Source organism: Lepidothrix coronata, unplaced genomic scaffold (assembly GCF_001604755.1).
Source record: "Lepidothrix coronata isolate B3197 unplaced genomic scaffold, Lepidothrix_coronata-1.0 Scaffold122, whole genome shotgun sequence".
Classification (NCBI taxonomy): Eukaryota; Metazoa; Chordata; class Aves; order Passeriformes; family Pipridae; genus Lepidothrix; species Lepidothrix coronata.
Window position 1 is genome coordinate 1,045,761 of NW_016690302.1, and position 12,813 is coordinate 1,058,573.

General features: G+C 53.4%; 1 protein-coding gene across 3 annotated transcripts; it reads right to left on the minus strand.

Annotated features, from left to right (window-relative positions):
* Window positions 1-929: 929 nt before the first annotated feature.
* Window positions 930-12,527, minus strand: H6PD (hexose-6-phosphate dehydrogenase/glucose 1-dehydrogenase). Of its 3 annotated transcripts, XM_017825834.1 has the most exons (7): window positions 12,502-12,527; window positions 11,833-11,947; window positions 9,983-10,137; window positions 7,594-8,250; window positions 6,322-6,439; window positions 4,044-4,313; window positions 930-3,376 (listed from the first exon to the last, which is right to left on the minus strand). In XM_017825834.1, exons 4-7 carry the CDS (start codon window positions 8,218-8,220, stop codon window positions 2,019-2,021), a joined length of 2,373 nt encoding a protein of 790 aa, XP_017681323.1. In that variant the 5' UTR covers window positions 8,221-8,250; window positions 9,983-10,137; window positions 11,833-11,947; window positions 12,502-12,527; the 3' UTR covers window positions 930-2,018. The 3 variants fall into 3 exon arrangements, with proteins under 3 accessions (XP_017681323.1, XP_017681322.1, XP_017681324.1); XM_017825833.1 differs by lacking the exon at window positions 12,502-12,527 and having other exon boundaries at window positions 11,833-12,060; XM_017825835.1 differs by lacking the exons at window positions 11,833-11,947; window positions 12,502-12,527 and adding an exon at window positions 10,333-10,432.
* Between the last annotated feature and the right edge of the window lie 286 nt (window positions 12,528-12,813).

The following is a 12,813-nucleotide window of genomic DNA, read 5'->3' on the forward strand; positions in this document are numbered from 1 at the left end:
AGAGACTTCACAAATAAACACTATTTTCAGCTGGAAAGAAGAGAGGCTCCCTGGGAAAAAAAATATGTGCTTACTTAAAAGTGCAAATAAACCCCTTAGTGTTTATTTCAAAAGGTGCCAGCAAGATATTAAAAAGAAAGTGTGCAAAACCAGGAAAACACCAATGCCACAGTCACCTGTAACACAGTCATAAATCCTGTCATTCATAATGAAACAGTTACTCTCAAATAGGTCAATTTTTCATTACAACTTGTTCCCTTATACCAAACACAAAAGACCTGGATAGAAGTTAATGGATCTTTTCGTTTAAAAATAAAAAATGATGTTGGGACTCATGGATGTACCAGACCCAAACCCTGTTCCTCTGCACAGCTGTTCCTGCCACTGTGGTATATTCTGGAACCACTGTTTGCTACCACCCCTCTACAGAGAGGGTTATTCCAATGAACTCCTCGACTTGTGCTCTTATTCCAGACTCCACTGGACAAGCAAGTCCCGCAGCAAAGCCTGCAGAGCTCACCTTCCTCCTGCTCCCTGTTCTCCTCTCCTCCCCTGGGGTTTATTTTCACCCTCAGGTTAATCCTGCCTGCAACCAGGACACAGGCAGGAGCAAACTTAGTCACAGGCACCCACAAAAGAGGGATAACCAGCCATCCCAGCTGTCAAACCAGACCAGTTAAGGCACTAATCCAGAGGTAAATAACCCACTGGAGGAGATCACGGAGCATTTGGGGATACCTTGAAAGCACAGGGCACGCCTCATGTGTGGCAGCAATCCTGGGAAGGTGAAAATTAGAAGATTAGGAAGGGGACAGTGGGGTCTCTGGGTAGGACTGGATGTCTCCAACCCTCCCTGTGAGCAGCAGAACTACACATTCCTACAACCAGCTCACGTTGTGCTGTCAGAGGTGCACTTTGCTGGTTCCGTGTGCCTTAAGGGATGTGTACAGAGAAAATCCCCTCCCTTGTAAGTCAGTGCCCACGAGTTCAAACACCACCACCACCATCTGCAAACAGTGGATCTACCTCAGTGTGTGCTGTACTCATGGATATGTTGGGAGTTTATAAAGCTGCCTCCCACAGAAATTCTACAAGCCACCGCGTGACGCTTCAAGCTTCAATTCTGAGGACAGAGAAAAGTTCATTTCAGAGAATGAGGCAAAGACAGCTAAAGAAAACATTTTTTTGCTAGCTAAGCCCACCAACTCCTCTGAACACCAAGCTTTTCCCTCAATAATTATTGCACTGCTGGCAAACAACAGCTCTGTGAGCTGCCATATTCCTCACCCTGTCCCCATTATTTTAACAGCCTAAAAAGCAGTTTGTCTTCCTTCCCCATCCCCCCTGTATCAGCCATCCACTTAATGAAAGCAGCAAATTAGTGCTTCTAATCTCAGCCTCTGCTGCTGGGCAGGTTGCAAAGGCTCAGGACTGCAGTGAGCTCACAAATCAGTGTCAGAATTTAGGGGCCACATGGCACAAAAGCCAAACGTGCTCCCAGGAGGGCACAGTCAGAGCCTGGCTGACACCAGATCCCTGTGCACACAACCCTCCTTTCACTGAGACAAGGACTCTGGCCCAGCCAGACTGAGGAGGGCACAGGATGAACATGTTATTATTGTCTCTTAGCCTGAGAATTACATGAAATTTTTTAAAAATTTGGCAGGTAATTTAACAAGTCTCCCGTAGTGCCTGCGAGGTAGTTAAATGCCAATAAGCAAAAACGCCTGACAGGAAAACTGAGGCACTTCAGGGTGAGGTAATTTGTCCAAAGTCACAGTCAGAATCCCTGGCAGAGCCAAAAATGCCGCACTGGCTCCTCCTGAGCTCTGAACACTGAGCCCAGCTCCCTTCAGGCTCAAATGTCAGAGGCGCTGCAGGCCACGGATATCCCAGAAGCTCTGAGGAGCCCGTCAGAGATGAAGCTGCCGCTGGCAACAGAAAAACATGGACATTGTGTAGGAAAATCCAGGCTGTAAAGGCCACGCAGACAAGGGAGGAGGGACACTGTGAAGGCATCACCCAAGCAGAGCTTCATAATCCACGTACCAGACCAGCTGGCCAGAGCTGGGGCTGACGCCCGAGATCGGCCACTTTGTCGGCTCGTGGCCCACCCTGCTCAGCAGGGTGGTGATGTCGTGCTTCCCCTTCCCCAAAACCAGGACAAACACCTGCCTGGCCCTGTTGATGAGGGGTAGGCTAAGGCTCATCCTCTGGTGAGGTTTGACAGGGCTCTCAGTCAGCACCACAGTGGGAGCCCCTTCCAGCCCGTTCTCCGAGCGGGGGAAGAGCGAGGCCGTGTGGCCGTCGGTGCCCACCCCCAGCAGCACCAGGTCAAAGCTGGCATTGGCCACCAGGGCCACGATGTCCTTGGCATACAGCTCTGTGCCTCTGTCCTCCTCCACGCAGAGCCGCCGGTTCAGGTGCACGGGCATGGGGTGGATGTTGAAGTAGGGCACCCTGACGCTCTGCAGGAGGTGGCTGTGCAGGCTGAAGAAGTTGGACTCACTGTCGGTGAGGGGGACACAGCGCTCGTCCACCAGCCAGATGTGGGTGTGCTTCCAGGGGAAGCCGTAGTGGTGCCTTGCCAGCCGCTGGAACAGGATCACTGGGCTTGAGCCCCCTGAGAGGGCCAGGTGGAACTGCCCGGAGCGTGCCACACTCCTGACTGCTGCCTCCTCCATGTCGGAAGCCAGCTGGGAAATCAGGTCCTCGGACCACGCCGAGACCAGGGGACTCTGCCGGTATTTGGACTGGATTGCCTTGTAATCACTTGGCATGTGCCTGGTGGGGTTCAGCAGCTCCGCTGGCTCTGCCAGGGTGAATGCCAGTCCCCCACTCACCATCTCAAAGTCGAGGAGGTGCTGGTTCTCCACGCCTCCGGGGTAGAGGCGCAGGGGCTGGTGGGAGATGCTGTCCAGCAGCGGCGTCCAGAAGCCCCAGGAGGCCAGCAGGTTCTCCGTGGTGATGAAGAAATCCTTCCTGCCGTGGTAGATGTTGGAGATGAGGACAGAATACGCATCTCTCTCTTTCACAGGGCTGTACACATAGTAATCAGACAGTGGTTGTCCAAAAATGTGCAGGTCCGACCGAGCCACGGCTTCTTTCCAGCTGTCTTTGGGCATGACAGGCCGGAAAAGGTTCCTGCTCACAAGCACCGCAGGGGTGTTGAGAGCCCCGTGCCCGAAGTAGAAGATGATCTGCTTGGCTTTACACTGGCTGTGCCCTGCATCCCTCAGAGTCTCACTCTGAGTGCAGTAGGCCCTGTTCTTGAAGAGAACACGGGCATAACCTACCCGTTCATCCAGAGCCTTCCCAGAGGTGAGGAGGAAAGGGACCCCTTCCCACCGCAGGCTGTCACTGCGGATCAGCACACCTGAAATGACAGGGAGCTCAGCTACCAAATCAAACCTGAACAGCAAACAGTTTTGGGGGGGATCTCTATCATCTACCCATTATTCTCCTTCCTCAGGTCCCAGAAATTTTGGCAGCCGCCGTGTCTCTTGCTCCACATTCAACCCTTTCCTGACTTCATTACCTAACTGCTCTCCAGTTACCCTGCTGTGCTTCCTCCCAGGGATCCCACTTGTTTAGCCTCCTTTAATCTTGTAGGAAACCAGTTTTCTGAACATGAACATAATTCAGACAGTATCTTTAATGTTGAGAAGACCCAGAATGGCTAGAGGTGGCCTCACGGTTCGTTCATCACAGAGAACTGCAGAGCTTTACCCCTCAGCTGAAGAGAGCAACTCGACTTCATGAAAAGGCAAAGAAGTTTGCAGGCCACTTTTAAAAATAACGCAGAGATCTTAGAATAATGGGACTTAGCTCTTATGCCTCCCATTCACTGGATCACTAGCTGACAGGACAACAGTGTTGTCTTGTTCCAGCTCCCAGTCATGCTGGTGGATGCCTGGAGACATCTCAGTGCCAGCAGTGAGGTCCAGAGTCATGGAGCTGGTATCATCGCACAAGGACTCACATCTCCAGCTCTCCTCAGCTCCAGACTACTCCCCCCTCCAGGGCCCAGCCCAAACTCTCACCTGCAAAGGTTGGTGTCGTGCTGACGTAGTCCTGTGCCTGCTGCAGCTCCTCCTGGGCCTGGCTGGCGTACGCCTGGTACTGGCCCAGCACGGCACTGTTCTTCTCCAGGCCCCACAAGGACTGGAAGCTCTGCAGCTTGTGCTGCAAAACCTCTTCTGCCCTGCTCACGTTGGCCGGGAGCTCCATGATGAGGAACATCAGGGCCTCTGTGAGGTGGTTCTGCAGCACGTCCCGGATGACCCCGTACTGCTCGTAGAAGCTGGTGCGGCCTGAGGACAAGGAGGAGGGAAGATGCATTCAAACTGATGTGGTTCTCCTGCAGCTTTGTCCTCTGCATGTGTAATGTGTGTGCCAAGAACAAAGGGAACAAGCCCTGACTGGTTTGCACCTCTTCTCCCAGCCCAACAATTAACTTGAAGCCACCAAGCTCAGAGAAGTTGTGGATGTCCCGTCACTGGACGTGTTCAAGCTTTGAGCAACCTGTTCTAATGAAAGATGTCCCTGCTTATGGCAAGGGGGTTGGACTAGATGGTCTTCAAAGGTTCCTTCCAACCCAAATCATTCTACGATTCTACACTAAAATAAAGATAAAAGGTCCCTATGGGACTGCTTGTCCTCCCCAGAGCCAAACACAATCCTCTTTTTGGGTGCTTAAAGAGCCTAAACCCAGGAGAAGTCATGCTGTGCCTGACAGTCCTGAGTACACAGAGCAGAAGGCAGCTCTGCAGCCACAGCCCTGGGTCTGGCACTCCACACAACAGGCAGTTCCACACAAAAGCTTTGTCAGAGTGGCTGGAAAGTGGGGTCAGAGCAGGGACCCCAACAGCTCTACAGCAACACACCAGCTCCCCAGAACAGCAGCAGCTGTGCCCTGGCAATGAGCACTGCTCTCCACTGCCCCTTTTCCCTGGTTTTCCCGTCCTCAGAAGGCTCTGGCAGAGTCATGCCCTTGGGAGACAAATTTCATGCTTCCCCTTTCCCCGCCTGGCTTCTCATGCAGGTGGGAGCAGGGGGAGAAGGACAATGCACTTATGAAGAGACTCAAGCAGATGCCTTTGTGTAATCCAGCAGCAGCAGGCTGCAGACTGCATCACCCATAGGCTTCCCCTATTGATTGATACATTTATCTCCTCTGCTCTAATCCAAAGGCACATTCATTAGTGGAATCAATGCTGCAGACTCGCTGGGAGCCAGGCTGCCAGCTGAAGCTGAACAGGGGAAAAAAGACGCCAAATGAAAAATTACAAAGTTGTTCAGAGCAGGGAGGGCACAGGGTGTAGCTGGGGCTGTGCAGAGACAACACTTCCCCCCTTTGTTACTCTGCAGTGTGTCCCTCTCCCAGAAACAGGCCCGGGTGAGGTCTGGGCTGCCAAAGCGGAGATCGCTCCAAGTTTGATAGAACTGTGTTACTGGTTTGTGGTGGCTCAGAGAGCGAGGAGGGAGGGAGGCAGGGAGGGAAGGAGGGAGCAGGTAAAGTGAGTGGAGAAGCAGCCCTGATGCTGCAGAACTGAGGGCACCTGACGTGCCCAAAGTGCTGCGGGTGGCAGTCCAGCCCAGGGAGCTTTGTGCTGAGCACTGCAGAGCGGCTGCTGCAGCACTGCAGGGAGGGAATGCAGCCGTGTCCTTCAGCAGGAGACCCATGCTGGCAGCTCTGGGCTTGGATTTTTTCTCTCTGCAATGCTCTTTCTTACTACAAGAGAGGAAGGGAAAGAAACAGGCAGGCAAACACAAGAGTGACCCAGGCACTTGGACTGACACCGATTAGCTGAGATGAGCAACATCCAGGCAAGAGATGCAAGAGCACCTTCCAAGGAACAGCACAAAGGTACGCTCAGGGTGAGCTTGGTAGCTAACAGGACAGGAATACAAAAGGGTTGTTGTTGTTTCAACAACCAGAGGATGGCTGCACTAAACTGAAGTGGCCTTAGATTGCATCAATTCCAAATCTAGTGCCTTTTACCAAGAATCAGGATGGAAAGCTGTGTGCAATGTCCCCAGGGCTCTGCAGCACAAAAAGGTGGGGGATTCTGCCCCTGCTCCCAGACAAACTGCAATTGGAATCTTTTCTTGGAAGCAGCAACACTACCTGGAAGTGAGTCAGTCTCTAGCACAGGAAGTGTAGGACAGTCCCCCTCTATTTCCAGAGAGCAGCATACCTTACGGGTTTTATTTCTGTACCAGCACTACCTCAAGGGCCACTTTCACATAATTAATGAACCTGCCAGTTCTCCTTCTCATTCATTCACCTTGCACACTCTGCACACTCTCCTCACCAACCTTTAGCATCCACAGTCTCCTTCAGGACAACCTCCACTCTTTCCACATGATGTCGGTTCCAAATCGGATCCAGAAACTGTCGGTTCTGATCTCGAAAAGGCAGGATATGGGCTACAGCCTGTGAAGGGAAAAAGTCAAGGATCCCATAAAACCTCACCAGACTCCCACAATATCTCTGGCACAACATCTCTGCCCCATCCAGCACTGGGATGTGCCAGCAGACAGGCAGCACAGCAGAGAGCAGAGTGGGTCAGAGAAGAGAAAACCAGCAAGAGAGCCTGCAGAGATGCACAGTGGGGCTGCCAGTGACTGTCCAGAGCAGACATTAAAGGTCTTTCTGAGGCATTTTGAGGTTTCATGTGAAAAAAGGCTGAACTACAAACTGCAAGGCACTCAGTTTATATCTGTCAAAGGACAAAGGGCTGAGTCAGACCATCCTGGGACTAATGTACACTTCCAAAGTGCTGAAATGCTACACCACTAAAGCCATCTGCTCTTTTTGGGACACAAAAAAAAAACCAACCAAAAAATGAAACAGAAGAAATCCCCCCTCTCAGTGGAGATGCTCCCCCTGCAGCTGGACATGCAGTAAAATCTGGCCACAGTGCCATGGTTGGAACAGGCTCCTTTCAAAATGTGACATCACATTCCTGTGAAACAAGGATGGCATGTCCTTGGACACATTCCCTCGGGGACAACGCAGCTCCACACCCTGAGCTGTCCCTGCAGCGGGCCGGAGTGGAACACAGGGCAGGAAGAAACCTTCTCCTAAGCATCCCATAAAACTGACATCCCATCAGCTCCTTATCATATCAAATCAAAAACTGCTTCCAGAAGGCACAGCTAAGCAGAGAGGCCTGTGAGTAATGAGATGGGAGAACTGTGAGAGGGAAAGGGTGCTGGTTACTCAGCGAAATCAAACCCCCGACCTTGGTGAGAAGACCAGATAAACTCTGCATCTCTACTTCAGGCCCACACAGAGTTCAACCCTACACCCTGGCCTCCCTCTGGAGAAGGGACCCTCATCACTCCAACAGGAGAAAGCCCTGCTTTGGTCTGCACATCTCCTCTGCTCTCTAAGAGGATGGACAGCAGCACAGGACAGAAGAGGAACAGTACAGGATTCCATGAGGCTTGGGATCACACTGGGAAGCTCTGCCTGAATTTGAGAGGGGAACAACACTCCCATTAGATGCAGAACTGACACCCAGCACTCTCCCAGCCACCAGCCCCCCCAGCCTGGCAGGGGGCTGTGCCCTGCCAGCTGCTCACCTGTTTGCCAAGGTAGTGGTCCACCCGGTACATCTCCTCCTCCCTGAAGAAGCCCGTCAGCTCTGCAGCCAACTGCTGGGCCGACTCCAGGTCATGGCCAAAGGGCTTCTCCAGCACCACCCTCAGCCAGGCCCCCGGGGGAGGCCTGCAGCTGCTGTTGATGTGGCGGGCGATCTCTGTGTAGGCGAACGGTGGCACTGAGAAGTAGAAGATCCTCCCAGCCTCCTTCAGCCCCTCCTGGCGCAGCAGGGCCTCGATCTCCCTGCTCAGGGCAGTGTAGTTCTCGGCACTACTCAGCTGGTGGTACTGGCTCAGCTTCAGGAACTGGTCCTTGAGCACAGCACACCTGTTGGGAGCCTCGTCCGGGGGGCAGGACAGCTTCTTCAGCACCTCAAACATCAGCCTCTCCCCCGGCTCCTGAGCCGTCAGTGCGGCCCCGTGGAACGTGAAGCTGTGGCCATTGCTCACTTGGTCCATGTAGAGCTGGAACAGACCCTGCCACAAATACTTCTTGGCCAAATCACCCGTGGCTCCCAGCAGGACCACGGAGATGTGGCCCTGGGATGCCTTAGCCAGGGACTGCAAGGCTCCCACGAACAACGCTGCACACAGGACCCTTCCCAGCATCTTGGGAGAGAAGGGGCAGACCCAGGAACACTAGAAGACAAGAACAGAAAAGAAAACGTGTCAATCCATGTTATAACTCTGGAAAACACAAAGCAAGGTACCTGCTTTCCCATGGCTGAAGAGCCAGGGACTTCTGCCTGCACCCTCCACCCAACAGTCCCTCCTCCCCTCCGTGATTTGGGTTCTTGAAGAGCCTCCTCATGCACACCAAGAAGTGGAAGGCAGCGTGTGCCCAAGGTCTTTGGGTAGCATGTGCATTGTTCCCACAGCTGAGTTAATGCAGGGGTGTCAGTGCCTTTAGACTGTGAAACTGGAGCCCATTTTAACACAAATTTCAGAGCTGGCTACAAAGGAACACATGTGCCTGCACACTGAACACACGTGCCTGCACACTGGACATATGTGCCTGCACATTAAGCCCTGCTTTCAACAGCCTCCTGTTTGGGACTTTGCTCAAATAGTGTTATTCTGCCTTGGCATGGCTTCAAGTCAATATTGTGAGAGCAGCTCAGAGGCAAACACGACCACTGGCAGTCCCAGTGCACAGGCTCCTCTTTAGGACACCCTTTAATGACTCATGTGCACAAGCACCCTTGGGAACAGAGCTGAACTGGGTTCTGAGGAGCAGCTGGGAGACTGGTGTGATAAAGCAACACAGGGGAAGAAGTTTAGTCCTTAAATTGAGTCTAGACATGAGCCAGTCTAGATGGTGCCCCATGGTGGCCGTGTATGTGGCCAGGGGAGAACGTGGGGTTTGTGTTCTGCCTCCCTCAACCTCCCATCACTGAAGAGCAGGTCAGCACCTTCTCCACTCAGCCCCCATTCAAACCCCTGCAGACAGGGACAGCTGGAATCCCTGACCAAAAAGCCCCTTTGCTCACCCTTACTTATTCAAAATAAAGCTGCTTTTAAGAGAAAAGAAACATTTAGTTCTTATACCTAGAAACATGGCAATGAATTTACATCTCATGAGAGATAATCTGGAATGAGTGACTAAAGCACTGTGCAGTTCTTATTCCATCAGATGTTATTTCAGAAGCTCTTATGGATTTCTCACTCCCTTAGTTTCACTTTCTGTTTAGTTAGAGCAAAGCACAGCACACCAGATAATTAACTTCTTTAAAAACTTTTGGTTCTGGTCAATAAATATATACCTTGTAATTTTAGCTGTGTAGGAAAACCAGCCCTATTTTGACAGTAAGAGGCTTTTATGTGCTGGTGCAGTTGCAGTCTCACTACTAGGCTTTGCACTGGGGAAGGATTACACCATTTTAAAATGGCAGTTTCTTGACCACACCACTGAGAAATGGATGTTGGGTATGAGAATGAACCTTCTGCAGGCAGATGCGACTCTGAAAAGTGTCTCATCAGATTCACACATTCACAGTCAGCAAGAAAAACATCCCTGGCTCCATTGCTCCAGTTACAGCTGCACAGATGCTCCAGAACCAAAAGCTCTTTGCTTTTATCTGCCCAGGCTCACTCAGGAGCAAAAGGTCTGGTCCTTGCTCCCCCTGAATGGCAGAGGGATGAAGCACAGATGTCTGAGCTCTTCACTGGTTTTCCCCATGGAAAGCTCCCAGAAAATCCACTATTTCATCACTGAATCAACACAGGATCCAAAGCAGCTAAAGGACCTAAATTAGCTAAAGGATTAGCTAAAGGATAACTAAATAATAACAAGAACATCTGAACATCTCTCCCTGTCTGCAGCTTGAACTGGTCTGTATAAATCTTGTGTTTCTCTCCCCAGCAGACTCACCTGTAACACAGGAGCTTCAGAGACCACAGTGGCAAGAGGAGCTGGAAATGTGTCTTCTCCCCAGTGCAGATCTCTCTCCTGCAGGGACTGGTGTGTGGCAGAGTCTCTGACCACTGGCTGGGTGAGCAAGAGAGATAAGGCAGGTTGCTCCCTTTCTGGTAAATGGGAGGAAAGACCTGATTACAGCAGAGAAAAAACGAATTGTGCCTGAGCCAGCAACGTCCCAGCACACCCAGCTCTCAGCCCATCCACGCTGGCTGGGCCAAACCTCCTGGATGCTGTTTGTGAGCTGGCAAAACACGGGCACACGTGGCAATTCCTGCTCCCAGAGTCTCTTCCTGACTCCTCACCTTTGCACCTGAGCTCAGCTGGGTGCTGCAGGTCTCCAGCTGATCCCAGTGAGCCTTTCTGGGAACAATCCCCCGGTCCAACTCTCAGAAGGAACAGTCCCAACACCACAACCCCGTGGCAGCGGGAAAGGGCATCTCAGTGAGCCCTCCTAGGACAGCTGGACAGCTCTTGTGCAGTGCTGAGCCTTCTGGGCACCCCGGCTTCTCTCTCAGTTTGCATAAAAATTCCTTTGGCTTTTCCTTCCCTGTTTCCTGCACGGAAACAGGGCAGCTGAGCATCACTTTAGCTGACAACTGCAGCCCACTGTGCAAGGAAACAGCCTCAGTGATGCCCACAGGCACATCAGTCCCTCAGGAGACAGCCCAGTAGCCACTGCTCTCCTCCAGAGAGCTTCAACAAGGTACACTGGGGGCTGTAAATTTAACTCATATCAGCTCTCCCCAGCCTTCTGCTGCCTCCCCTACTTCCCTCCCTTCTCCACGTGCTCTTTAAGCCCCATGAACTCACTTGAGGAATCCAGCAAACAGTACTGGCAGTTGCAGAGGGGCAGAAATGTGGCTCCTAAGGTTTTGCCTGCAGCATAAATAACTATTTGGTTTTCCTTCCCCTGCTGTGGGGTTACAATTCAGGTGGCAACGTTTCTCAGGGCAGTGGGGCAGTATTTACACTTGTTTGAGCAACCTCTGTTCCAGGAAGCAGGGGCATGTGACACAGTGCCCATTGCACCCTGGCAGGCTGCAGTCCCTGAGATGCTGCACGAGACCTCAGGAGGTCCCACCGTGGAGTGGGAAGGGTTTGGGTGGGTCAGGCTTTTCCAAAGGGCAGGAGTGAATTAGCCAAGTAACTTCCTGGCAGATTCAGTCACATGTCCTTCCAAGCCAACCGAAAGCCAGTTTCACAACACTCCCAATTGCAAAATATTGAGCTACGCTGCCCAGAAAAAGCACAGCAAACCCAGCAACGTTTGTTTACTGCTTTCATATCAGCTAATCACCACTGTTCACATTAAAAAAATAATACTCAAAAAATCCCCCCCACTGGCCAGAACAAAGTTGCTCAGTCAGGCTTCAGGAAAAGACTCCTGGGCCTTATCCATATAAAACATGTGGGAGCTTAACCCAGCAGTTAGACTGTGCATTTCCTCCAGCTTGACAGGAGCTCAGTTCAGATCTTGTACGGGGGAAAAAAAAAAAAAGAAAAAGATGTTTTGTTACTGTTGCATCCCCACTGAAAAATAATCAACAGATTCAGAGCCAAAAGAGCTGGACTTTGATGATCCTTTTGGGTCCCTTCCGACTCAGGGAAGGTGGTTCTATGATACAAGCAGTGTGGGTGGGCTCCTAAAAGGCCATGCACAGGTAACACATGAAGGAAAGAGTTATGGGGATACTCTGAGAATCAGGAAAACCATATTGGCCTTCTGTATATTCCAACGTTAGAGCAGGAATGGCCTCACCATCAGCTCCTGGAAAGATCAGAGGCTTAACGTGGAGACTCACATTAAAAGCAAGCCGGTCGATGCAGGAATTAGTGTTTGGCCCTTCTGGTTCTGGCACAGCCCCACTCCAGGTGCCCTGGTCCCAGCACCGGGACGGCAGCTCAGCGTCCGGAGCCCTGGAAAAGCAGGACAGGGTTACGGTGACAAAACGCGCTGGGACCCGAGGGATGAGCTCACCTGTGACAGGTGCGTGTCACATCCCCCCGCACCGCCCGCCGGAGCTTCCCCGGGACACGCCGGGATCGGCCCGGCCAGCGGGAGCCGGGCAGGGCTGAGCGCGGCGGGGACGCGGGTCCCGCGGCTGCGGGGGCGGGAGAACGTGCGGTGCCCACGCGGGGCGGGGACGGACCGGGGGTCCCGCAAACACCTCTGCCCGCCGGGGAACCCCGGGGACGGGACGGGAGTCGGCGGGGACCGGGAGCGTCCCTGCATCCCCCTATCCCTGCATCCCCCTATCCCTGCATCCCTCCATCCCTCCATCCCCGCATCTCTCCCTCCCTCCCGCGGCCATGCGCGGCTCTCCGGCCGCCCACGCGGTGCCGGAGCGGGGCGATGCCGCTGCCCGGTGGCACAGGGCAGCGCAGAGAGCCGGGGCCAGCCCGTCCGTGCCGGGGGTCCCACCCCCGTCCCGCCCCCGGCGCCCCCCGACCCCCGGCCCGGCCCCGCTCACCTCCCGCCCGCCCGCGCCGCGCCGGCGGGCCCGACACACAGCGCCCCGCCCGCCGCGCGCTCCGCCCACCCCGCGCGCAGTCTTGTGGTTGGCGTCGGGTCTCGCCCGCGCGGCGCCGCGCGAGAGGGGGGAAAATCGCAGCGTTAAGGAGGGGGCTCTGGGGGCGCAGCCCCCGCTCGGGTGGGACACGAACACCCTCGGCCAGCCCCTGCTGGGCACTGGGCACTGGGCATCGCACCCTTTCCGCCCCTGGGCGTTGCGTCAGGCGTGTCCCTATGGGGGGAGTGGGTGGGTGAGCATTCGCTTGTAGTT

What these genes read in the sequence shown, in the direction of transcription:
- H6PD (XM_017825834.1), bottom strand. Translation starts at nt 8,220, where the DNA reads ATGCTGGGAAGGGTCCTGTGTGCAGCGTTGTTCGTGGGAGCCTTGCAG. An exon ending in ACCACTACCTTGGCAAACAG is followed by an intron (nt 6,440 to 7,593) that starts GTGAGCAGCTGG and finishes TTCCCTTCACAG; the next exon opens with GCTGTAGCCCATATCCTGCC. An exon ending in GGAGACTGTGGATGCTAAAG is followed by an intron (nt 4,314 to 6,321) that starts GTTGGTGAGGAG and finishes CCTTGTCCTCAG; the next exon opens with GCCGCACCAGCTTCTACGAG.